Here is a 27,864-nt window from a genome sequence, read left to right on the forward strand (position 1 = left end):
CCAGTGATCAAATGCTCTCAAAGACCATCAAACTTTGTGTAATCACAAGCCACATCACACCAGGCAGAGTAGGTGGAGATTGAGGGTGGGTTTTCGGTGTGCCTTTTTGGTCTCTGAACTTCTGCAAATCAGTCCTCAAAACAGGCAAAAAGTATTGCATATTTTAGAAAAGAAAAATAGCTAAGCCAGCAGCCCTTATTATTCTACGTTAGTACAAAGATGTGTCAGCAATAAGCTTAACATCCTCTGTAGTTTGACCCATTTGTTTGGTTGTCTGCAGCCGTGATTATGTGATATGTCTTTGTCCCTCAGATGTTCCTGCTTGGCTGAAGAGTCTCCGTCTCCATAAGTACGCCGCTCTCTTCTCCACAATGACCTATGATGAGATGATGGCACTGACTGAAGAGCAGCTAGAAGCACAGGTAAACACATGTGCACCCACGTACTTGTAGACAAAGTGAGCTGATGTAGTAATCATTTCTACAATTAGTATAGCTTTTATTCTGGACACATTTTATACAGATACCAACTTTATATTTGCACAGTAATTCAGAAATTGCTATTTGTATGCAAGGCAATAAGTCTGTGTTTAAAAACAAACAAACAAAAAAAATAGTAGATGAGCATGTAAGGGCCCAGAATTGCAAAAAGAAAAACACGTTAATATCCTGGACTACAAAATCAGTGTAGTCTACGTCAGATCTACTCAAGTTGAAACCTGATAATGTTGTATTAAATGGTACAAGACATTTAGTTCTTGATGCTTGTGTGTAAGGACATGGATAGGCTATTCTGAAACAGCGGATGTAGCTAAAATTAACACAACTCCGTCCACTGGGAAGTTGCGTACTTCCTCCAGGTGCTGCTAATTCGTTTTTAGGCTGAACCTAATGAAGTGCACATTTTCACTGAGATGTTGTGAACAAAATGTCCAAGAGGAGTCATCATCAACAAAAATTTCCAATCTCCAAATGAAAGACTAAAGTAGTCTAAACCAACAGAGCATTTTACGTAATGAGAATCTGTCCTAAAAAGACAGGCCTGTAAGAGTAAGAGAGCTATCATTGCATTAGGCCTGTATTGTGTCAATGATAAGAGATGTTTGATGCCAAACTGTTTCCTCCAACAGAAAGTCACTAAAGGAGCACGGCACAAGATCGTTATCAGCATTCAGAAGCTCAAAGAGAGGCAGAACCTACTCCGGAGCCTGGAAAAGGTCAGAAGGACTACATGTTGCATCCAGTCCACCTCAAAGCTTGTTGGTGGTGTTGGTGTTATGTATCTGAGATGACAGCTAAGGGAACACCTAATCCAGGAAAGAGACTTTTGGGCTCCTAATTTAAACCCGTCTGCCTCCCCCACCCCTGCACTCTTTCATTTAGCCTTCAGAGCAAGACAATGACGCTCAAGGGCACGCCACAACTTCTTGAGGCAGCTAAATTCAGGCTTAACCTTTCCATTAATGATTTCATCAATGACGAATCATTTTAAAAGCATGTTACTGTGCATTTGAAGAGCTTGGGAAACAAGACACCTGCTGCTCGGTATTTTGAGTTCACACAGACTTGTCTACTGCTTTGAAGTGTGTAGTGTGGGAGGTAGGCTGATATGACGTGTGTGGACATAAGTGAAGGAAATTAAGCTGTATTTTTCCCTTTTTTGTACAATTTTGAACAATTTGCTGTGTGATGATATGGTGGAGTAAAACATCAGAGAATGAAGTCACACTCCCTCTATCTGTGTTGTAATCTGAGCTTCTGTGTTTTGAAGCCAGACACGCCTTGCGTGCGTGTTGTTGCATGTGAGTCCTTCTGTTTGAAACGGTTGGCTAATTATCATAAAAAGAAGAGAGTGAAAGTGAAAGTAAAACTGAGATGGCAGGGTGCAATCTGGAGCATTTGGTCAGTGCTCCTGAAGAAGAAGAGCACTTATTAGTCAATTGATTTATCCAAATCTAGGTCATTGGGGTAGGATTTTAAGCAGCACCTCCCTGTTTGCTCCATCTCCACCAGCTTGTCTTCTCTCAGCTGGCTTCAGCTAAGAGATGTGATCTCTTCAGCGTGCTTGGGTCTGACCAGCGTGTCAGAAGCTTTCTGATAATAGCTTAAATGAAACGTGGAGGGAGGTGTGTCTCTTTGTTTTTGCTTGAGATGCTCATCTGCTTGTGCAACATCATGTGATTCTGAATTTCACACATTACACCTTAAATATTCATTATCTAGGTTAGAATTGGCACACTTTTACATAAATGTTTTTACATAGATGTGGTCCCCGCAATGATACAATTCTTCTGTCACTTCATTAGATTTTAGGATCTCATCTGTAAAGTAAAAACCATCTTTACCTGATGTCATTTGCTGCCACCAGGATGTGTTGGAGGGCGGTAACCTTCGTGCCCCACTCCAGGAGCTCCACCAAATGATCATGACTCCTATTAAGGCTTTCAGTGGTGGCGAAGAGGCCTCTTTGCATCGCCCTCTGCTGACCCCGGAAGGCAAAAGCGCCGCACCTGGCTCCCACCTGAGTGGGGGAAGTGGAGGAGAGGCTGAGTCTGGCACCAGTGTGATCGCTGAGGGGGATATACCTGGTCAGTTCACTCGTGTTATGGGCAAAGGTGAGCTCCTCACAACAACACACAATTGAGATTGATTTCTGGGGCCAAGGGATGAGTTGGATTTAATGTCTGTGATTTCATATCTGTGCCGTCCACAGTTTGCACACAGCTGCTGGTGTCAAGGTCAGACGAGGACAACATCAGCTCCTACCTACAACTCATTGACAAGTGCCTTATCCATGAGGTAGCCACCCCCTCCTTTTGATGTTTATATCTGATAGTAGTATCAATTCAATGCAATTCATTTTTCCCCCAAATACCAAAATAAATTGTCAGTCAATGAAATATATCAGCAAATAGATTTTATAGTTGTTCACAGATAGTTAAAATAATGGAAGTTAATTATGTGTATTACCAATATTAATGTTGTTTAAAGGGATTAGCAGCACAGGATATTATATATTTGATATTAATATATTTGAAATTTAGGACAGTTTAACTAGTAATAATATGTCTAATTAAATGAAATGCAGTTGTCCAATTAGTCCCTGATCTGTTATTTACTTACCATAAATAACAGATCATTTCTAGCCACTCTTTTTCTTTGTCTGTTAAATGTCTTGCGTTTTTGCCTAGCATCATTGTGCTTTGGTGTAAATGTGCAGTGTGACATGAGCCACACTGAGCCATGTTCTTCAGCAGTAATGCTTCACTTCACCCCAGATTTTATAATCCCCATTCTCCCTTGTTCTCAGTCCTTCACTGAGACGCAGAAGAAGAGACTGTTGTCATGGAAACAACAAGTCCAGAGACTGTTCCGGTCCATTCCGAGGAAAAACCTGCTTGACATAGCAGGGTACCGGCCGCAGAGGAGGTACGCACACAGATGAGCAATAGTCTTAATTTTCCAGTGGTATTTGCTGTAATAAAGACAGTTGAAAAAGTTTGACGAATTTTGTTAAAACAATTTTTTAAAAAGACAGACTTCTATGTGAAAATGATTAAATAAGTGGGAAGCAAAAGTTAAATGTGTTAAAATTTAGTGGATAATTCTTACACAAACTACTTTATTTACGTCTAACTGTTAAAGAATTAATGTAGACAACAAAGAAGCCAGTTCGAGTTAGGTTTGAGGAAAAACTGTTCTGTATTCATGTGCAGTGTTGTAACTTTGGGATGATTATACTCTACTGGACTGAATTACTTCAAACTAGCATATGCATTAAATGTCAATTTAAAACTACTTTAGTCAAGTGAAATTTGCATATAATGTTTTTTTCTATCTATCCAGCAGCACAGCTTCCTGAAAATGGAAGAAAATTAAAGTTGGCATAATTATTTTACAAAAAAATTCTTCTGTGCTTCATATTATTTAAATGCACAGCTGCTGTTCTTTTTGTCCTGTCGCAGCCGCTTTGGCCAGTCCAACTCTCTCCCTACCACTGGCTGTGTTGGGGGCAGTGTGTCAGCCAGGAGGAGCCTTCACCAGTTCCAGATGCCCTCCCGGAGTTTGCCGGGTGCCAGGCTGGGCCTGTTGGGCAGCGGGGGGCTGCTGGGACCCACACCTCGTAGCTCCAGCAGCACACCCACCGGTCCCAAGCAAGGAAGACATGTGAGTTCAAATAAGCAGATTGTTTGAACCAGTTAGCAGATATGAGTCATCAAATGGGAAGAGCAGGACGCTTGAATGTCCAGTGGACAACAAGGTTATTATATGCTGGTCTTCCTATATGTGTCCAACTTGTATTACCAGTATTGTATAATCTGCAAGGTTATCAGCTAATTTGTGGGTATTGATCATCTTCAGTTAATCTGTCCTTATATTGTGGATTAGCTATTACAGTTTCAAAATATTTGAAAGCTTTTTTTTTCTTTATAAATGTAGAAAATGCAGGTTTAATGTTTTTTGTTTCAAAAACTAAACAAAATATTAATCAGTTGTCTCATCCCTAAACTCTTCAAAGCAATTTTTTTTTATTACTTCCACACACTGGGCATGTTGAGGATGTTTTGGTGAACTGAGAGGTTCTTATATAGTGCTATTCTACTTATTCTGAGCAATCACAGCGCTTTCTACTACACTTCTTATTCACCCAATATAACACCTACAATGCTTTTATGTATTCCTAAGCCCTTTTTGTCTAACATTCACACAAACTCCCACTCCAATAGATGGGCGACAATCTTGCCTAAGCATACTTTGACATGGACTGAACAACAGGGGATTGAGTCGCTAACCTCAGCATGCGCTACCACCTGACCCACAGCCCCTCGCAGTGTTCCCTCTCTTTTCAGCAGACTTGGTTTATATAGATTCAGTCATATTTATGTTTACAATATACTACAGCATGTACTGATTCCTTAAGTCTGACTTCAATAAATACTAAATGGGAGTTAAATTGTGTGTTTAAAGGGACTGTGGTGAATGGCAGTGGTGTATGTGACTGTACAAAGGAACATTTTGTAGTGCATAATAATACATTCCAGGATGTTTACAGTACCTCGGGCAGCAGAATTCCTTCTTCAGCATGTATTCTGCCTGAAATAGTCTTTTTATTCCATGACAAAGAAATGCAGGGTGAGGAAGAGTAACAGTGGTGGTGGTGTCTGGCAAATGAAGTGAGGTGGATGGAACTCATAGGCAGGTCACCCCACATACCAGAGGCTCTGCGTCAGTGCAGAACATTGAAACAGGAGGAGCTGTGGAGCTGTTTCAGGCCCATCCTGTCACGCTTGTGTCTGGGCTGACCCAGTTCATTGGAAAACTTTCTGTCCCTCCTTCTCTTTCCCTCCTTCTCTCTAGCTCTCTCATCCTTTACAATGGGAGGAAATACCTCAGTTCCTCTTCGTCACGCTGGACCTTCTTGTGTGTGAATGTGCAGTGAGAGGAGAAGGAGGGCGGGTGGGGAAATGTGTGAGTCATATTTTGGGAGAGGTAGCAGTGCCGTTGAAGGAGGAGGGACAACAAGCGAGAGAGGGAGTGTTTAAGTGTGTGTCTATATATATGTAAGAGAGAGGGGGCCAGTCAGAGGCAGTGAGAACAGTGCACAGGCATTTCCTGTTTTTCCCTGGCCTGCGGCGCTGGAGGGCCGGGGGTGGGGGTGGGTGGGGTGGATTGGTGAGGGGAGGGGCATGTGGCAGTGCTGTTGGGGGTATAATGGGCAGGTTACAGTGAGGAATTCACGTGGTGAGCGTCTGAGACTGTCATTAGGTGTGGGCTAAACATTCAGACAGGAGTGTGGGGAATGAAACTATTTAAGAAGTTGTGGTCTTACATGAGTTTTTTCAAGCTTGCACATTTCATGCATTCATGTTTTTGGTCAGTGAAGGTTTTAGCCAAAGCGCTGATGTGGGGAACGGTAGGGAAGTTGGAGCAGAATCTTTGGTCTTGTAATTTGTGCATTGAATCATAATGAAGAAATGGGATTTTGCCTATTTGATCTTAACTACGTAATCCACAGGCCAGTGTAAGTTCTGAAGTCCATGCTTATGGTCTGGTACTGTTCACTTCAAATAAAGCAGGAAATTCTCAAAACTAACTTTCCTTGTATCACAAAAAGAAAAAAAAGAACAACAAACATTTGTCATGCACCCCAGCTCCACATTCATTTGTAATAATGTGAAGTTATAAATAATTTTTTCCCCTTTTTTTCTGGCAATGTCCTGAAAGTGATCAAGCAGAGTTTTGGTGAACATTTCAGTTTACTACATTTTGAGAGCAGAAGCAAAAACTTCTGTACAAATTTTAAACCCATTTCCACCAAGACTGAGACTTTGGATATCATTGCACATTCTCTGCTATGTAACCTAGAAATGTTCTCCTCAGGGTCCATGGTTTGCCAATCCTGGAGGAAGTAACAGCATGCCCAGTCGGACCCACAGCTCCGTGCAGAGGACACGTTCCCTACCAGTTCACACCACACCACAAACCGTGGTCACGTTCCAACAAGCTGGTAAGTAATGCCAGGACACACTTATATTTACTTTAACTAATTACAACACTAACATTTGCTTTAACACCTTGGAACTGGCAGGAATGCTGGCTCATTAATTCATCTGCATTGATGGCGCTGACATCAGCATGGTATCTGCTGACAGTGGGGCAGCTAGAAGGAGTCACACTTCAGGGACGGGCTGAATACCCCAACTAAATTATATGTGTGTTAGAACAAGACAAAGCTACATAACTATCTTCAGGCTTTGAACATGCCAGCTAAGTGGTGAATGTTGGCCTTTATGCAGTTGTAGATCTAAACGGCTGTACATGCAGCCTGTTAGATTTTTTTTTCTAGCCATTTCCTACTTTTTATTTATTTTTTTCCCCACACTGTTGCTGCTGCTCAGGACTTTCTGGAACTTTGCCATCTATGCCTATGCTGTTTGTTTTTTGTTTTTTTTTGTTTTTTTTAAATGATGCTATTACCGTCTTCATTTAAACATCATACTGTTGCCAATCAAATCAACATTCAGTTATTTATGCCACAAACCAGCAGATTATATGTATGAGCAGGAGAGCAGAACGAGAGCTAACATCTCAGCAGAAGTTCGGGCAGGTTCCTCTGTATAGGCATTTGTCTGACTCCAGACCTGAGAGGCTGTTGAAGAGGGGACACACATCTCTTGTTTTTCCCTCATGGGGTATCAGAGGTTACTAGAATATAAAACGGAGTGCGAAACTAAGTAATTTTTTCCTTGAGCATCAAATATTATGGGTTTCACAAAAACACTGCTGCATGAAAGACCCTGGATCTCATCATTACCACTCACTGTTTTCAGATGCTTCCTGGCAAACAGAGCCAAATTTAAGAGGGGCAAGGAAGGAGGGGCAGCACTTGCTGCTTTTATTAACAGCAAATGGTGCCACCCTGGTCACATTACCATGAAGGATCATTTCTGCAGCCCACATATTGAAGTGTTAGTAGCGGAGTTGCATTATATTACATACCCAAGCAGTTTTTATGCTATTTTGCTGGTTGATTACATTTCTCCTTTCACATGCTTGTCAAACATGGCTTATATCATCAAGTCTGTTACTGTAAGACTACTCTCTGCACCTGTGTACTTTCCCCATGACTTCTGGGGACTGAAATGAAGTGACTTTGTTCCAATTTGGGTGCTATGATGTTACTGATAGTGAACTTTATTTTATTCATAAGGTTAGTTAGTAGAGTTGCCAACTGTCCCGTTAAAAAACTGAATCGTCCCATATTCAGTGAAAATATTGAGCTGAAAAGAAACAGTTTGTCCCGGACTTCAGCTAGAACAGGGGTGGGCAACTCCAGTCCTCGAGGGCCGGTGTCCCTGCAGGTTTTAGATGTGTCCTTGAACCAACACAGCTGATTTAAATGGCTAAATTAGCTCCTCAACATGTCCTGAAGTTCTCCAGAGGCCTGGTAACGACTAATCATGTGATTCAGGTGTGTTGACCCAAGGTGAGATCTAAAACCTGCAGGACACCGGCCCTCGAGGCCTGGAATTGCCCACCCCTGAGCTAGAATGAAAAAAGACACAAAGCTGAAGTTATTCTGTGTCTTTACGCTGCAGCTGCCTCTTCTTCTCTCATTCTCTCCCCCTCCTTCTCCTGTTGCTACTTCAATCATGAAACTGATCAATGATCCGCTGATTGGCTTTTCTCTCTTGTTTGTTTATCGCCCACTTTACGCCAGAAAGCAGAAACCGGCGGATGTCGCGTTAAACAACAGCAGCACGTTTAAGTTTGATCAGCTGTTGTTAGAATTTTTTTAATATTAATTTCTAGTATCAGCTGATGTTTGCTGGAGCCACAGCTGTAAAAGCTGCTGGTCATGATACCGGTTTGGATATGTGGTGAGAGGGAAACATGAAGACGAAACCAGGAGATGTCCTTACTGAATCATCAGAGCTGAACAGGTGATGGAGAAACAGGTTTACCTTTTAGGTGACATGAATGAGTTGAAGGGAAGTTATGAACTGTTTCTGAGAGACAAATAACACCAGGATCCTTTTCTAAGCAGCTGACAGCTGGTAGCTGTGCAGGGGCGGCTCTAGCAAAGTTTTGCCAGGGGGCCAGGTAGAGCATTAACATGAGAATAACTTTCTTATTCTCATTTAAAATGTCTTGCTTTTAATAAATAATTATCTGATGTAAAATGTTGGTATATGTATGATTTCATACATATACCAACAAGACAGTGTACATCATTGTCACAACAGTGTTTGTTTTCATTCAAAGGCTTTATGGCTTTTCCTATAATACCTGGTGGGCCGATTTTTTTTGTCCCAGTCCAGCCCTGGGTACGACATGCAGTGAATTAATCTGAGAGGGTGCATTAAAAAATAAATGGCCGGGCCAGCGGTGCACATCGCAAATTAACTCGCATAGACACATTAGTTGTGCCGCTTCTTAATGACGGTATCTTAGCTAACAACCCCAATTACCAGATTCAACTTGTAATTGGCTAAAAATCACTTAGCCTACCGGTGAGAGGGACGTTGCTAGCTGGCAGCTTTTTTAAGCAATGTTGAAATTTCCACATTCCGACACTTCAAACGCTTCAGGAGCTGTCCGCTCAGCGCAGCATCAGCACCGCGGAAATACACGGATATCTGGGAGACCAGAGATCACATTAATATGTGTATCGCTGTATTAACAAACATGCCATATTGGTCCAGTTCTTTTTTTCTTATCATTGTTGTGAGGAGACCATAAATAGCATTTGCTTTTTTTTGTTGTACAGTTAATTTGCTGTTATGGAGTTCTTGTTATGGATGAAAAGTGTCTTTTTTGTTTCAAAATAGCTGATAACTATTCGCTGATAGCTGCCAACATCTGCGAACAAATATAATTCTACAAAGTTGTTCTATGTAGTGTGTAACTGTTAATTTAGAGTGTTATTAAATTTATTGCTAATACAGTCATATGGCACATTGACTTCTGAGGAAATTTTAGATGGCACTCATCATCAAAAAGGTTGCCGACCCCTAGTGTATGCCATCTTCTTGTGGACACCTCTGTCATTGTACAAACTATCCGCTGTTTTCTGAACTATCCCTGGGTTACCAAACACATCAAGAAACTCCTGAGTGAGACAAAGAGGGTATTTTGTTCAACTCCAAATCCATCCAATAAAATGATACTCCTAACACCACAAACCCTCAGTGCCCCTCAGCTGTGTGTCATACCCCAGCACTGCTTTAACCTAAGTTAACAATCTGAGCTTGGACCTGAAGGCCCGCCTGTAATGTCCATGTGTGCACCAGTCACTGTAACCACGGGAGCCAAGCAAAGTGACCTGTAGTAGCCTCTGCTGATTGCTACTTGTCACTAACAGTGGACAGTAAAAGGAGGGGCCATGGCTAAGCTTTAAAAGCACTATCCAAGTACAGAGTATTTACCATTTCTATGGACAAGCTGTGACAGAAATATCCCTATTTTAGAATGAAGAGGAAAAACAGATTTTAAAAAGACCAAAGGAGAGGAGCAAAATTAGGTGGAGGGAGAAGTTGAGGCTATGTGAGAGAGGAAGAGATGGAGCCTGGGAGGGAGGAAAGAGTCAGAGGAATCTCACAATGAGGCTCTTTGTGCAGTGAGTGCGGGGCTCCCTAGCCTGCTTTCCATCCCTCTCTCACTCATTCACTTTCTTTCTTAGATTCCCCTCTCTCTGTTTTCCCCTCCTCCCCCCTTCTCTCCATCTTTGACAACTCTGCAGAGTCATGCACACATAAGTTGCTCTCAAGGGTGATTAAAGCTGTGTCTGGCCAGGGTAACTGATGTGAAAGGCTATACGTCCCTCACCCCTCCAACCACACTCTGTCTGATGTGCCTTTCTCTTTACCGACATTTGAATAAGGTTCCTCATTAAATGACAAAAGTGGTGGAGGATAAAGAAACAAGTGTATGTTAGATGATTGGATGTTTTTATTTTTTCTTGTTTCCAGCATGTGTTTGTGTAGCTGTAAGTTTGTACACAGGGGGGTTGGTGGGGTGTGGGGGAAGAAGGGGTGATGGTAGGGATTTGGACCCTATAAATAGCCCAGTGCAGACTACTGGGCCTAACTCTGTCTCTCTTTCCACAAGAGATTTTCACTGCCTAGTCTGTGTTGGAGACTGAGCTAGCCTCTTAAGCCCCAAGGGGTTTCTGAGCTTCGTGCTCAAAAATGCAATGCCCAAATTTAATTGATTATTTCTCTGCAATTACAAACTCTGTGCTTACAATCTTGGTATCAAAATAAAGCTAACACTTGTGAAATTTCATCAGAGGTTTAAATATTGAAGCAGATATTACTGTGTCAAAGTTACTGAGACTGGAACACAGAAAAAGTAAGTAGATTTTATCCTCGCCTAATTTATTTATTTATTTATTTATTTAATTTTTTTTTTTTTTTTTGCATATAACCCTTTTAAAAATATGCCTCAGATAGATAGAGCGATATAGTCAAAATCTCTATCGTTGGCCAAATTTATATCGTTTCTATCGTATATCGTTTATATCGCTCACCCCTACTGCTAGACACAAAATTTGCTAATACACAGGCCCTTGGGTTAGCATGCTAAATCTGCAACATATCTGTCTTTTTTTTTTTTTTTTTTTTTTTTTTTTTTTAAATAAATTGCTTCCTTCAGGAAGTCAAGTTGTCATCTGTTTGTGCTCGATGTTTTCACAGTTGTTCTTGATTTCAGTATGTTTTTGTATCTGCACAGATCTTCAGTTACCAGTGACAGAGCCAGACATCAATAATCGCCTTGAGTCTTTGTGTTTGAGTATGACCGAACACGCCTTGGGAGGTATGTTTTTCACCGATCCTCATATTTAACTGTAAAATACAATGCTGTGATATGAAAAGCTTAGTTTGGCTGAGGACAAGAAGAAGACCCTTTTATAAAGAAGTGCTCTAATAAGCTGCATAATCAATAATATAACGTTGCCCAATGAAAGCTGTGAAATTTCCAGCGCAGCATTATGAGCTTTAAGGGAAGGTTTAAAGTGGATTGTAGTTGGTGGATGCAGTGGCTGTCAAAGTTCCCTGTTTCTCCTGTGATCTAAAGAAGCGCTTAATGAATCCAATCACAAATTTTCATGAAAGACATTTTAAGCGGCTCAGTTAGTCGGAGTTGCTATTTTCTTACTATGTTCAGGTCATGTTCTGTTTTTGACACAGGAAGCAGTAATCAGTAACCTGTTTGTGTGCAATATTATCTATTCTGTTTCTATCATATGAGAATTGGAACAAATAGTAAGCAGCACACTTTTGCTCTTTCTCAGATTCTATCAAAGTCAGATAGCTGGTGTCTTACTATGGCTTGATCTCCTCAATTGATTTTAACATTGATGTAGGACCTGATTGACCCCTCCCAACACTGTTAGCTTTTAGAGCTTTAGATTTTGACTCCAGACTTGTTGGAACACAACGAGGATTTTTCAGATGCTTTTGATTTTGAAGTTTAAATCTGGCAAGATAGGTCCAAAAAATGCTAAGTTGGGAAACTGACAGTGACTCTGCAGTAGAGTCAAGTTCATTTAAGACGAGGGAGATAAATGGAATAACCACAGTATTTACCAAAAAAACAAGTTTTAGCAGCAGCTTTCACCAGTATATTATCAGATATGAGCTGCTGAGCAACTTGGAGCGATGTGACTTTTTGATCCAACTCATTGATTCCGGAACTGTAGGCCACAGCCTCCTAGTGGCCTGCTGAAGTAACACAGCTATGCTAGAAAATGTTGTTTACCATAAATTCTTATTTTTTATAAGGTTTCAACATTTTAAAATAAAAATAATAGGACTACATAATTAATAAATAAACAACATTTAGTTTTAGTGAGTTGGCAGTCTGAAATTCAGGGATGGCTGATCTAATCAATCAATACTGTAGTTTAGCATGCCAGAGTGTTGCTGTAAACATTATTTTTAATTGATGCCTAATAATACATGTAAACGCATATTCTAACGATATGAACAGCTTTTAAAAAAAAAAAAAAAAAGTTTATAATGATGTGGCGCTTAAAATGCTGATCTTAAAAAAAAAAAAAAAAAAAGCCATGTCTTGTACATTAAATGAGCTTGTAAATGTGTCAGTACTGTACAGGACTGTAGTGGATGAGACCTTAATCGAGTCAGACTGTTGTTGACCTGGTTGTGGAAACTATACTCGTATGTACAGTGAGTTTTAGTCTCGTGGCCAAAACTCAGCTGAAGTAAAGACAGTGCTTCTCAGTCCTCAGCACAGAACGATGAACAAGTGTTGCTTTATGCTGCTGTGTGTGTATGTGTGTGTATGTTTATGTTTAGGTATAGCAGAACTGGGTATAGCAAAACAAACGAGTGCATCGACCTTTAAAAGATAAATAAAAATGCCCTGTATATCAGAATTTTTACCTCTTTTTTTTTTTTCTGTTTTCTGAAACATAACTTGGTAACTTAACTCAAACCACAGGAAGTGACCTAAAATGTTTGATGGCATATGGAAAAATATGCTGACTTCTGGCACACAGATGGCCTTTTTTAGACAGCCTGGACTAAAATGAACTTTGATTATGCTGCCTCTCGACAAGTGTTCCTTCTCCATTTGTCATGATGTATATTCCCAAACTGCACAAAGTAAAATTGGACGGAAAAAATGCAAAAGTGTACACACTTCCATCAAGCTGCTTAAGCCAGTGTTACTTTAACAAGCCCAGGCTTAAAGGGCTTTGGGTCAATTATAAAACAAAATTCAAGGATACCTTCACCGTCATAGTTTTGTTTAATGCAGTATATTCTCCCCTTTGCGACACTATTAAACAGCAGCATGTGAGGACATTAGTCCTAACCCTTTTTCTCCTTTTCTTTTTTTCCTTCTCGTGGAATTAGAAATCTCCACTTGTGTGCAGCTTGATAACGTTTTCTTCCTCAGCCAAACCAGCAGCAGCAGGTGTCAGACTGTTGTTTTCCTCTGAAAGGCTCTATCAGTATTTTGACAGATGTGTTGTTTTCTCACCATGACAGTGTGGGCCCTAGCCCCCTTGCTGTTCACCGAGTTAGCAAAGCTTCATGCTTTCAGTTCAAATGAGATGACATCATTATTCATATTATTCATAGCCCAGAGTCACAAGCTCCACTACACAAGTAGCCGGATCAGAATTAGATTTGGTACACATTTTGTTTTGTTTTTTTCATTTAGTGGAGGGATTAACAGGATGGAGGGGCATAGCTATGTGTTCATAGCTAGCGTGGTTTGATTGTACTGATTTCTATGGTGTCACGTTCAGAAATGATAGAGAAATAAATTCTCTAGAATTCTGTAGACTTGTGTGAACTGGTCTAGAGAATGAAATATATAAATATATAAAATATATATATAAGATATAAATTTCCTCTTCAGTCCTTTCCAGGGTTCGTATGGGTGCTTGAAATCCTTGAATATCCTTGAATTTTAATGTTGTCTTTTCAAGGTTTGAAAAGTGCTTGAATTTCAGATGTGGTGCTTGAAAATGTAATTGTACTTCATTCACAATAAATAACTATCTGATTGAATAGTTTTCTTATCAGATAGAGAAATAAAATGTAAAAGTAAAGTTAGTGTGTAGTTGTTGTTTTGTTTTGTGTGTCAGTTCTACTTGTGATCGTCACAGTTGCTGCAAAAAAGCCACCAAAGGCAGATTGCACTGTAAACGCTGAGAGACACACCTGCTGTCAGACGTGCAGGTTTATCCCTGTGCTGTTCTCATCTGTGTTACAGTGGACACAAACTATTTTTTTGGAGTTGCATAAATAATTTGTGTGCCTTCTTATTTGACGCAGAGCACCTGATTGTTCTGTAAATAGTTTTAAATGGTTATAGCCTTGGCTGCATTTTTAGGTAAATAGTGCCATATAACTTTGTTGTTTGCAAAACTTATGCATATTTTTAAAAAATGTACAATTTCTATTTGTATTTTAAGTTATGAAAATGATTCATTAAACATGCTTGTGGTTTTTACAGTCAAAAATATCACTTTCTACTCGTATTTTAAATTTTGTCTGAATTTAGATAAATTGTGCTAATACAGTTTATCAAAATGAGTAAATAACAGATTGGCAAGATAAACAGTTTTTAAAGGTGAAATATAGAGGCCAAATCAAAAGTAGTCAACAACGGCCAATTACACCCTGGACCCCAGAGGGTTAAAGGCTAAAAGCAAAGCTGTCACCAAGTACTGTTTATATTTGTGTGTATTGCTGTAGCTTTTTTAAGTATTAACTTGGTGCGTTTGGGTGAAATAATGGTAATATGAGGGACCGAGCCATATGGTCACAAAGAATAGCCACTTGTTTCTGTGCTACCAACGTTCCCCGGCTTTCATTCAAAATGTGTTTATGGTCAGCACCTGCACATTAAACTACTTAAACAGGCAGTGCTGTTCTCCATGCCTGTCTGACATGATGTTATTAGCACAAACACTTTAAAGGTGATCATTTAGGACTTCAGCAATAATACAAACAGCAATGTAGTTAGCAATAAAACAGTTTTATTGGGAATTAACTTAAAAAACAAACAAACATCTGTCTCCTATTTTAAGAAGCATCAATATCTGATGAGAAGACTTATTTATTTCTTTTTTGTTTTTGTTTTTTCAGCAGGAGAAGAATATCTCTAACAAGTTGATTTGTTCACATTTTCACATCTTAATTTTTAAGTGAAATGTGCGTTTTGAGTTTATACACTATGTATATAAGGCAACCGTTTCCTTTTGCAGTATTTTTGTGTGGTGCGTTTTTCTATGTCTTAACAGAAGGGGAGCAAAGGTGTCTTTTCACATGGTCTTACTGACGTGATGCGAATTGAAACATGCATTGTGTGTGGGGGGTGTGCTGGAAAAGCTTGAAAAGGGACCTTGAAAGTGCTTAAAAAGTGCTTGAATTTGACCCTGAAAAAGGCATAATAACCCTGCCTTTCACACTCACTTTAAATTTTATGCAGGAAGACAACTGAGACAAGTACAATGACATTACATCAGCCCGTCACAAGATACTTCTGTCCAGTCACAAAGAAGAAAGTTTCCCTAATGGTTCCTTATTAATGTAATGTCATGTTTTCTCAAATATTGTGTTTCCTCTTTTATTATTTAGTTTTGTGTTTTGTACTTCAGGGTTAGAAACAAATTCGAACGTAACAGCTCCTAAACCCCATCAGACTCTCTGTTATTCAAATCAGTTTCATCTCCAGTTACTTTATATTGCAAAGACCCTACACTGAGGCTGGGCCATATCATACCGTGATAATACCGGTATAATATTGGGCAACGCTAAGAAAATGAAATAACGCGATAGAATATGGGTAAAACACGCATGCGCAGTGCCTTTGTTTTCATACGCACATGGCGGAAAAAGCATTTCGGCAACGGAGAATGAGAAGGGCGAAAGCGGATTGTTAAATGAAACGGATGAACCAGAATTGGTTTGTAAAAATGCTGCAACTTCGGTGGTGTGGAACTGGATTGGCTTTCTGTGTTGTTTGGAAAATACGGCACACTTAAAATCAATCCTTCGATTTTTCTGAAAGTCGACAGTGCCCCTTATAATCCCGTGTGCCTTATGTATGAATTCTGGTTGTGTTTACTGACCTCGAAACGATTTTATGTACACGGCGCTCGAAAATCTGTCAAATGTTTTAGTACGACTTTGCTAAACTACGAAGCTGCGCCGCTTGATGGATTGTCGGAGCATTACGGCTATCGTAGGCAGGAGCCTCGCGGAGTGATACGTACTCTGCTTCAACATAATATTACCGTGTTGTGTGTGTGTAACCTCTTTTTAAGTTTTGTGGATATTATACATGGTTATGCTGAGGATATGTCGGCCAATTTCCACTGGAAATGCCTTTTGGTTAAACTGTCAGCAAGGAATTTGCATTTGCACGGTTACATTTTTATATAACTTTAATGCACATAAAAAACAGCTGCTTGTTTAAGTGAAAATACATCGATTTTTCTTTTTTGATTTGTTTTTTTTTCTCACTAATAAAGTTGTGGAGTCGTAAAGTATTTTGTCTAGTGTCAATTATATCGTCAGTTATATCGTTATCGAAAATTTTCAAATGTATATGGCTGTTTTAGTTTTATGTATTATGTGTTTTATTTATTTATTTTTGCTGTTTTCTGTTATTCTATTGTCTTAACTTATTTTCTGTACAGCACTTTGTTCCTGTGCTGGGTATTTTAAAGTGCTTTATAAATAAAATTGGATTGGTATATCGTGATAAATATTTTTGGTCATATCGCCCTGCTCTACCCTACACTAATACAGAACAAAACCAACCATCAACCGACCTCTCATGAGCAAACACCTGGTAACAATGGGAAGCAAATCTTCATTTCAACAGGAAGAAACCTCCAGCAGAACCATGCTGAAGGAGGGGCAGCTAGCTGCAAGCAGAAAGTTAATATTTAATTTTCTCATGTTTCGTTTTGTGTCCAATTCATAAGCTGAAGTTTATCTTGGCAAACTTTGGTGATAAATTGGGAACAGGAAATGGTAGTGGCGGGGGCCTGAGGAGTCATGACTGCCTTCATTTGCACATTTGATTCCACAATCACTCTCTGTCAGTGTTAATAACGTAATTGCTGACTTAAACTGTGGTGCCTCTTCTTCTCTCTACTGTTCCTGTTTAGATGGTGCAGATCGCACATCAACAATATGAGCTGAGGACCTGAGTGAGAGCAGCAGGACGGCGCAGGTTTGGGGAGCTCTCTCACAATCACCTTGAGGTCACCAGCCCTTTCGTTCCCTCTCCCTGTAGCCAATGGTAGAGCTCAACCAAAGGACCGGGCGGGATCCAAGATACACTAGAGAGCCGACCATCAAACAGCTCATACAAGCTATCACACTGGCACCGTCCAACGGGCTGGAAAATCACGCTTCCTGCTCGGGCAGCACACTCACGGTCACCTGTATGTGAGTGAGGAGAATGGAAAGCACCAAACGCGGCCTGGAAAGTGTGTGCAAACTTTCCCCCTTGTTCCCACCCCCCACCCTGCCCTTCCCATGGAGAGGCCAGAAGCAGTCCAGTTAGCCTCAGCAGAAGAGAGATGCTGGGCTTTGGATCCGGGCTCAGTGAGACTTTCTCTTGCCCACATTGTCTGGTCCCTGCACATTGACCACAGTTTGTGGCATCTTTCAGATCATAACAGTACCTCAGACCCAAAACATGATGAGATGAGCAGAGCCACAGGGATGCAAAAAGGAAGCTTGAGATTTCCCAGACTGGTTTCAGCAGGATCACAGTGTCCAGGACGGTTTCTTGGAGAGCTCAAAAAGGCTGCTTGCTCAGTACTGGGTGGCAACAAACCTTTTTCTTTCTATTGTATGTATTTATTGTTTACATTATGATGCTACTTTCAGAGGGTACAGAGACATTTATGAATTTCAGGTATGATTTACATAATATATTCTGTAGAGCCTTGGCTTTCTACAAGCTTTACTTCCCACGAGTAGCCATCACATTAGTTTACAACCAACATACTTATTCTTTATTTTGGCAGCCAACAACAAAGATATGTTGGCCTGAATATTAATGGAGAGAGAACGAGATGGGAACTTGAAAGAGATGGAGGTAGCATGGAGAGGGATACGAGGAAGAAGGGGGATGTGGAGAGAGACACAGAAAGTAGTAGAAGAAAGAACCAAGCTGAAGTGATATTAGAAAGGGAAGAGGATGTTTAAAGGAGAGAGACATCAGAGGCAGGACCTTTGATTAGCTGGAGACGACGGAAGAAGATGATGTCACGTCTGATCGTGCCCTTAGTCTGTTCGTGCAAGTGAGTGTAGCAGGAAGTGGATTTGGCACCGTCAGTTCATCCACAGCATGTACTGTATAAATGTATGTTTTTATACATATAAATATATATATTGGGAGATTAATAAGTCAGTGGGATCTGTCTGCATGTTCAGATACTGGGAGTTAGTTATTTTTCTAAAGCAGGGGAATATGCTTAAGCTGCATGTTAAAACTAAAGGAAGATTGTGAAATTTAGAGTGGAGAAGGTGTCGGAAGCAATGGGAGGCGGATTTAGTTTCCACTCAGATCTTTTTTTTCTTTTCTTTTTTCCTTTTCATGAGAGGATTGCAACATTGGAGAAATGAAACACTGTCAATCCATGAAGGGAAGTTTTCCCTGAGATCTCATTAGTGCTTACCTCCACCTGCTGGCCAGTTGCAGTCATGGCGGGACAGATGCTGAAGTCCAGGGAGACGCAGGCACTAAAGATGCCAGCAGAACAATAAAAACTCATCGGTGAACATTTGGGCAAATATCAAAGCTGGTTGGTTGCTTGTGTATCTTGGCCTTCTATCAGTTCTGTCAGTGCAGGCCTCCATCATATGAAAATATTTTTGTTTTTATTCTAATCTCATGGTTATTCTGTGTCTTAATATTTATCCTTAGTTGTTTTGTGCCTGGACTCTAGACTTTATAGGATTAGGTTTATATTGAAATAAGCTGGTTAGGTTAACTCCTTTCCATGCTGCTTTCAACCCAGCATGCGAGTCCTCAACCTGAAAGGTCAGCTTTGAGGTTTATCATTATTATTATTATTATTGTTTAGTTTATTAGTTTCTTGCAATTCTGTCATATTTCTTTTGTATCCTGCACTTGATATGATAATGTGAGACACTACAATCCAAATGTTCAAGGCTCGAGCAACAATGCTTTGCTTTGGAGTCGGATCAAACAGAGCAGACGGACACTCGTTCTCGACTGTAGCGTTACAGCCTTGCTGGACAGACAGACTGATGTTGAGAAGCAAAGCACAAAAGGTGGCAACGATGAACCCAGAGACAAAAAAAAAAAAAGCTTCTGATGCCTCTCATTGACCTGTCTAAAGGTTGGAAATGCCGCCTGATCTGAAGTATCCCACACACACAGTTCAGTGGCCATATAAGACTTTGTGCATGTTTTAGTTCTTTAGTTCTTCTTTCTTTTTTTCTTCTTTTTTTTTAAAATCACTTTTCAAATGTTTCTCAAACTTTCTTGGAAACATAATCTGTTGATTACGATGGCATTAGAATCAGAATGACCCGTTTCTGGCCAATAACAACTAGCAATTTGAAATCTTCAGACTGGTTTCTGATTTGATTAGTTTAACTAATTACGAAGGTTACTTTCCAGGCTTTTTAAAATTGCTGTCCATTGCCATTAGTTATATCGGTCACTACATAAGTAGAAATTACTGGTATGTTTGGGAGAATGGAATTTAAAAACACTCTCTGAGTGTGGGACTTTATAAAGACAAAAACATGCATAAATTCTGATGTGGTACCTCTCTGCAGCCCATCCTCATCCTGGCCAGCTGAACATGGCTTCAGATCTCGTGATGGCAGCTCAACACTGCAGTCTGGATCTGTGCACACACACATGATCAAGTGTGTGTGATGGTATGCATGTAGTCTGGTCGCTATGACCCCGATGGACACTTCAGGTTTTACTCGGTGTGGATTAAGAGTGTGTGTTTTGCTCTTGCACCCTGAGTCATGTTTGTGAACAAAGGTTCCACCAAAGCGTGAGTGGGACACAAACCTGTTTCAGCCCCGCGTGGATGCCGCACCTTTGACATGGTCATTGTTTGTTGGTGCCCCTCGCTGACGGGCAGCATCAGGATGTCATCATATTCAGACTCTTTCAGTGTCACTGCCATATGAATCAGTACTTAAAGTAGAAACTACTATTTATTCTTTTTTCCTTTCTTTTTTTTGTTGTTGCAGAGGTGATGCTCATGTGGGTGTAATATTATTTAAAATACCATATGTATTAACATGTTATGGCTGGTGACCATAAGTACATCTCAAATATTAACATAGTTATTGTGGACTGTTTTTGTTTTTTTGTTTGTTTGTTTTTGTTTTTCTTGCTGTTGATGAACTACGATATTATTTGTATCTGTCATGTCATGTTAAGATGTTTTGGGGGTTTTTTTTGTTTTGTTTTCTTTTTTTAATTTGAAGCCGAGATCAAGAACTGGTCCTTCAGATACACCAATCCATGGTCAATTAGAAAGTGTTGTTGTAGTGTGTGTGAGATCAGGAGGTAGATGGGTCCATTGCGGGCGTTGCAGGCCATGTCTTTCTTTGAGTTCTGTTTGGGAGAGCGAGGCTTCAAAGTTTCTGCGTATGCCGCTTATAAAGGTGGCATTGCTCTACAGTTTTCTCACTGTGGACAAATCTAATGAAAAGACCCGAGACCACAGTCGACCATGTATCAGTCCAATCATCAGTGCTTTCTGGCCATTTCCTGTCTGTGGCACACAACAACAACAACAACAACGACAACGTACACACACAGTAAGATGGTATACTTGGAGTGGGGTGCTACTTTTGTGTTACATGCATTGAGTGAAAATGAGTGGCGTGTTTGTATTTGTGTTGGTGGCTGTGCAGTAGTGCGGCTTGCTTTATGGCACAGAGGAGGAGGCTGTGTGAGGATTTGATAGTCATTGCTGGGGGTTTTGTTTTCTTTACGTGAGATGCGTTCATAATGAGAAAAGTTCTGCAGTCAGTCATGTAATCAAAGGGATTATTAGAAGGGCTTTTTTGTCAGTATTTTTATGTACTTTTATATCGCTGTGCATTATTTTTTTTCCAGAGTTATGGTTTTGAATTTAAAAAGTGCCATATTTATATGAATACTGACTGACAGCAAGTTCGTGTAATTTTTGACAAAGTTGCACGGATTGTATTTTGAGCACAGAGCAGCATGGCAGGCCTCCACTTTCTGCTCAGCGGTGGTTTCTTGCAGCGTCTGTGGGTCAGAAATACAAGTGTGAGGACAGAGGGGCATACCTGTGAGGGATGATGGCTCTTCACGTCAAACCAAATGCTTTTCCTACATGCATATCAGCTCTGTGGGTGTCCAGGAAGGCTTCTAGCGCTGTGCCCACTGCAGTATTAACAGCTAGATGACGCCTTGATATTCCAAAAACATTTAATGTACTTTTAGGTCAAGACACGTATGCTGTTTTTGTATCTTTTATTTCTGTCATAGATTCTGCAGTTTAGTACGGTTTTTTTTTTTTCCTTTTTTTTGTAAATTCAGCAGCATCCATTCTGTAACAAATTGTTACTGCTTGATTGTGCGCCTTTTACTTCATTTAGTTTTATTTTATCAAAGAGCCGATGTCCTGTATTGACTGCAGGCTTACGTATATATTTGACAAAAGAATATTGTATGTTTAATAATGAAAACAAAAACCACACGAAAAGACAAAAAAAAGAAGGAAATACAGGAAGAAAAAAAAGGAAATGGAGAAAATTGAGCGGGGTGTAATTTATATTTTAAAACTGCATGCACAAGGCTGGGAAAGTCATATTTAGAATAACAAAATAACAAATGGCAGTGCCTTTTTCTTTTTTTGTACTCGAGACATTTAGCCCAAATGTAAATGGTTTTATATGGACTTTAAAAACTGTAATGATACAGGATGAAACACGCAGCAGGTGTGTGAGGTCACGTTCGCACTGCAGCCCTGAAATGTCAAAAGTTCACATTAAGCTCCACTTATATTCATGTACAGGTGGGTAAAAAAAAAAAAAAAAACTATATGATTTCGCAAGTTAATCAAGCTAATGTTTGTTTATGTTGTCCCCTCTTATATTTGACACTCACTGAGGACTTTTTGGTTGTTAAAAATCAGATTTTTACCTGGCTACAGCACTGATCACTGTCCATATCTGTGATATTCAGTAACGCGTGTATGTAGAACTGCAGCTGACTGCTAGTTTTAACGCCACTTAATTATATCATTACTTGTTTAAAGGGACAGAGAATAATATCCAGAATAACGCAGTGATTTGTCTCACTGTGACTAACTATGTAAAACCAAAGACACTCTGTTCACTGTAATGGAAGAGCTTGGTGCTTCCTGCTACCTGAGGCATGAGTTCTGATGTGTTGGATCCTCACCTGATGGTAACACGGCGTATGCTCACTCATGCAGTGATCCATCCCATAGACTACCAATATATATAAGATGTTATTTGCTAGATTCCACCTCGCAAACCCTTTGTCCTGGTCGAATTCCTCCTTTATGCATTTGGTCACATTGGGCCAGCTTACTCTCTTCTCTCCTGACATGCTCTGTTCATTTGAAACACAGCTGCAGTCTAAAGTGCTGATGCATAGACTTTGATTGGAGGAGGGATACTGCTCCATCTGATTATTAAGTTAATGCAGCTTCCTAGATTTAAGCTGCTTTCTTAAAATAAATGTGAGGCACGCAGGGTGAACGTGAACTCGGCCGCTCGTCTTGTTTCTGTACTCTGTAGGTACTTCTTAATGCTGAATGAAGTTAAGAATTATTCTGGTCTCAACAACAACAACAAAACGTGTGAATGGCTGTGTGACAGTGAGAGAGAGGGTGTGTGTGTGTGTGAGAGAGAGAGAGTTTTAGGATACATTCAAGTATTTTTAATGTGTCTTGCTGTACTTCTGTTGCGATGTACCAGAATGCTGTGACTTGGCATGCCCTGTTATACATTAAAAAAAGAAAAGAAAAAAAGAACAAGCTGCAAGTTGTCCAGTGTTTTTGTACAAGTGCTGGTTAATTTTAGAGAGGGGGGAGAGGGGGGGGGGGGGGGGAGAGAGAATCTATGTCTCTTGTCACAGTGTCTTCTACAGCAACACACCATCTCAGGAGTCCCAAGCTTCATCATTTTCTCTTAGTAAATCTGATCCATTTGCTAATGTTCCAAAAAGAATGTCAGTTTTTCTGTATAAGTGCAAAGGCAGTGCAACAGTGCGCACATATATGATTACTGTGACCATTACATGTTGCCAAAATGACAACCGTGACATTAAGAACAGAGTACAGCAATTCAGTATTTGCAGTATGTAATACAAATGTTCATTTGTATATGGCAGTCTGTGGTGGAGGTGTGGTCTGCAGCTCGGCTGCAGAGGAGGGGTGGCGCCGGGGAAACTGGCAAGGCAGCTGGAAGCAATTCAGTAATTATGCTCTGTGTCAGTGATGCCGGGACCTGGAGGAAGAGGGGACAGGTGGAGACAGCTGGAAAGCTGTCAGAATGAGGGAGTGAGACACTGAGAAACACACATTTTGTAAATAAAAACATGGTCATAACCATGCCAAGTGTCTGGGGTCGCACAGCTCAATGCTGTCCCATCCAACTATGAGCACTAGGAGCTGGTTTGAAGCTCTACTGAATTTAGACCTGCGGTCAACTCCATCAGATAACTCCTCTTTACAAATGGGTAAAACCTCAGTGAAAACCTATATGATCTTGACAGTACTTAAAAAGTATTGAGATAAAAATAAAGTAAAATAACACTTTGGATAATAACAATGCAGAGATACGTGTATCAAACATAAAAAGATATTTTTGTTTGATGATCTCATCCAAGAAGAAGAAGCTTCTTGGATGAGAGGTGAAATGTCTTCAAGCAACTTAAAGAAGTCCAGACGCTTTTCTTTCCAAGCTCCTTAGACTATGATGACCTGGATGACTGAGAACCTTCACGGACGTTAAGTTAAAAGTTTGCGTTTATGCTGTATGTGTATATGTTTGAATCTGTACTCAGATGACCATAAAAACATTGTGTGTTCCATTAGTTTATTCAGCATTAAGATCTCCTCAGTTAAAAATCCGACGTACTGTTTACCAACTTGAGTTTGTCTGCATATTTCTGCACATTATCTCTCAGGCTCAGACATTTACAAACCTCTCTGGAGAACATAAAATGCTGCCTAGATTCAAGTAAATGTCACCTGAACTTTTCTCATTTGTGAACACAACTTTCACACAGTAGGTCACGAGAACTTGGTTATCATCTCGAAACAACCACCAGGGGGAGCCCAAGTTGGGATATTTTGCATCCAGCACACAGTAATGGAAAAGAGTTGTGGTGGTGCAGTGTTAGATTTACTTTAAATTTTACTTTAAGGTACTTGCTTTAAAAGTATTGAATGAAATATGATGATGACCCAGGTTGTGTCGATAAACAGCTGACTATTTTTTCATGATAACAATAACAGCAGTGTGACCCGGCAGCAGTTTAACAGCATTAATTCTAAAATGTTATTTGAAAAACAAATAAAGAAATGAAATGGGCACTTATACTTTATATTCTCAGTTTCAACATTCAAAATGTCATCTCGGTACTATACTCAGTTAAATGTAGGCTTGTATCAACATTACAACCAACACTTGCTCCTCTTACTTTTCCTGCAGCACAGATTACTGCCACAGCAGTCCTGCTGTTGATCTGTAGGTGTGCAGCCTGCAGGAGCCATCACCATCAAGGAGATGTTTAGGACTAAGCCTTTGAATACTGTCAGAAACATTTTAAAGGGAATTCAATCTAAAGCCTTTAGTTCCACATCACGAAGCAGAGTCAGTGTCCAAACTGAGAGCAGAGCTGCTGAGTCATGCTCTGTCAGACACCCAGACCCCAACCAGCTCCACCTTCCCGCTGCTCTCTCTGGGCCCAGGGCCAGATTAACCCAGTAAGTGACCTCAGGGCTCAAATGAGCTCTGGGCCCCATTTTGTCTGTTTCCACTTTAGTTCAGCATTTTCTTCTTTCCCTTTCAGACCAGAGTTATATGAACTTCTCACTGCTCTTTTTTACCATTTCCAACATAACTCTGTAATGGATCAGATGGCAAGATGTAATTTTTTTTAATGGAATAAATAAACTAGCTTCCAATTGTCCAAAGGCAAATCTATAATATACTTATAATCATTTAGTTAGTGGGTCTAACACAAGCTTGCTGTCATGTAGCAGTGCTTCACTTTTTTTATAGTAACAAATGATCAAATTACAGAACAAGAGTTGCTCAACCTGAACGTACAACAAACTGTAAGCTGGATCTACAGCTCCCCTAAGGTTAATCGACCTTTAGACTGTATATAAAAGATAGTCATAACCACCATGACATCACTGAGCTCGTGAGGTTCCCGTATCAACACTGAGGTGAGCGGTTTTATATTTTTGAAAATAGATATGAAGTGCAGGGGATGGATCTGACCTGGAATCTGAAGAACAATTTATGCTAGTTGGTTATCCGTACCCCAATTAGATTTTCACTCAGGATTATGTGGGGATCTACTCACTTTTGAAGCTTTAGAGGAAGTGCAGCTCCGTAGGTCATCTCCTGGTCAGCACTAAACAGTCACATCTGCAGCTGAGGAACATGTACCTCTGAGGTCAGAAGAAGCAAAGAGCCACAACAAAAGCAGTTTGTTTATTTAATAATAATAATGGATTGGATTTATATAGCGCTTTTCAAGGCACCCAAAGCGCTTTACAATGCCACTATCCATTCACTCTTGCATTCACACACACTGGTGGAGGCAAGCTACACTTGTAGCCACAGCTGCCCTGGGGCAGACTGACAGAAGCGAGGCTGCCATATCGCGCCATCGGCCCCTCTGGCCAACACCAGTAGGCAGTAGGGTAAAGTGTCTTGCCCAAGGACACAACGAGCAGGACAGAAAGCCCAGGGATCGAACTGGCAAACAGTCGGGTCTTTACACATGGTGCAGTTATTAGGAAGCATCGCTGTACATTCAGAGTCATATTTGTGTCCACTCGATGAACTGAGTTCATTCTCTTTTCTGTCTGTTTTTGGTCTCCACCAAGAAAAACAAAGACATTGAAGTTGGTATCGATATTGTTACAAATGACTATTTAATCCAGTAATCATTTTTAGCATTAATTAGTATCCAAGTATCACTTTTTGTTTTGGCCAAGCCTACTAAAAGCCACACCTACACAGTATGTCATGAGCAAGACTGAGTATGCCCACAACCACCACAGTTGTTGTCTTCAGTTAAACAATAGTTCTAATCAACAGTTTCTTTTCTCTTTTTTTTCAGTCAGTGATGCTTCACCCTGTAATACCAAACCTCGTGTAGTGTTAAAGGACAGAGAAATGTGACAGCAGCTAATGAAATGTGGATGCTAGTCTGAATCTTTGGTCTTACTGCACAGGAATATGCAGCTGCAATATCCAGGACTAGACACATTTGAAGAAACGTTGCTCCAGCGGTTCCTTGGACAAATATGGTTTCTGAAATTTGACTAGTTGAAAGTATCTGTTTCTGTGTGTGGCAAAGTTAATGTAGACAAAAGACCATAGGTATCAAATGTGAATTTATAAAATATGGAAACAATATCACCCAATACTATCTCCCTTAGAGATAGGGTGAGAAGTTCAGCCATCTGGGAGGGGCTCAGAGTAGAGCTGCTGCTCCTCCACATTGAAAGGAGGCAGTTGAGGTGGTTTGGGCATCTGACAAGGATTCTTCCTGGGCGAGGTGTTCCAGGCATGTCCTTCCCACCGGGAGGAGGCCCCGGGCAGACCCAGGAAATGCTGGGGCTGGCCTGGGAACACCGTGGTGTTGCCCCAGACAAGCTGGAGGAGTTGGCTGAGGAGAGGGAGGTCTGGGCTTCTCTGCTTAGGCTGCTGCTCCCGCAACCCGGTTCCAGATAAGCGGAAGATGATGGATGGATGGAAACAATATCAAACTTCCTCACACATGCCTACATTGTTTTAATAAGTGTTTTCTTGTAATTGTACATTTATTTACTTGTGTATTTTAACATTTTGTTACTAATCAAAATTCTAGGGAAGTCTGACATATTTGTTTCACATGCACTTAAAGCAACATATCCATAGTCTGAGGTAATAACTGGTTACACACCATGTTTCTGAGGTTTTGATAACAATTAGTGAAGGGCAGTTTTGTCTGAATTTCAGGGCAGAAAATTACAGTTCATCAAATAATTTATTATGTACAACATGCCTGTAGTTTGGCTATTTGATTTGTGCCATCTGGCGTCATAGATAAACATAAATGGGTATCATCTACAAAGTAATGAAAACGTATGCAGTGTTTTCTAACAATATTGGCGAAGTAAGCTCGTATAGAATAAGAAGGTCTTATGTCACCAGTACAGTCATGAAGTTCTGTCTGTGTGTCCTAGCACAGAACTTTATGACTGACTTTTGAATCTATCAGATGGATACGATCTTTTTCTTGATTTACAATGCCTTTTTAAACAATTCTTGAACTAAAGGTAAGATTGGTAATCAGTCTCTATTTAGCTGAGACAGCTGAATAGACTGAGGGCTTTTTAAGGACTGGTTTAATTACAGCAATCTCAAAAGCCTGTGATACATACCCTGTTAATCCTACTAATACACAAAATCTCTATCTGCCCTCCTACACAAACAAGACAGGTGCAGCCAAACTTGGCACACAGGTACATGTTAAGCTTTTATTTAGATTACATATTATAGTGATTGGTGGTTACTAGCAACCACCTACCAAAGGACGAAAAATCTATAGCATTTATGCACCT

At 40.3% G+C, this 27,864-nt stretch overlaps 1 protein-coding gene across 3 annotated transcripts in view; it reads left to right on the plus strand.

Moving 5' to 3' along the window:
* The window catches only part of samd4a (sterile alpha motif domain containing 4A), a 61,719-nt gene extending 42,270 nt beyond the window's left edge, over positions 1-19,449 (plus strand). For all 3 annotated transcript variants that reach the window (XM_006804426.3, XM_035913736.2, XM_035913735.2), the window contains 9 exons: positions 313-422; positions 1,130-1,216; positions 2,368-2,614; positions 2,713-2,798; positions 3,310-3,428; positions 3,965-4,166; positions 6,381-6,507; positions 11,235-11,318; positions 17,164-19,449. In XM_006804426.3, coding sequence (XP_006804489.2) covers positions 313-422; positions 1,130-1,216; positions 2,368-2,614; positions 2,713-2,798; positions 3,310-3,428; positions 3,965-4,166; positions 6,381-6,507; positions 11,235-11,318; positions 17,164-17,192 — 1,091 coding nt within the window. In that variant the 3' untranslated portion in view covers positions 17,193-19,449. The remainder of the gene's footprint in view (positions 1-312; positions 423-1,129; positions 1,217-2,367; positions 2,615-2,712; positions 2,799-3,309; positions 3,429-3,964; positions 4,167-6,380; positions 6,508-11,234; positions 11,319-17,163) is intronic.
* The last annotated feature ends 8,415 nt before the right edge of the window (positions 19,450-27,864 follow it).

Source organism: Neolamprologus brichardi, chromosome 1 (genome assembly GCF_056152115.1).
Source record: "Neolamprologus brichardi isolate AB-2024 chromosome 1, ASM5615211v1, whole genome shotgun sequence".
In the NCBI taxonomy this organism is placed as follows: domain Eukaryota; kingdom Metazoa; phylum Chordata; class Actinopteri; order Cichliformes; family Cichlidae; genus Neolamprologus; species Neolamprologus brichardi.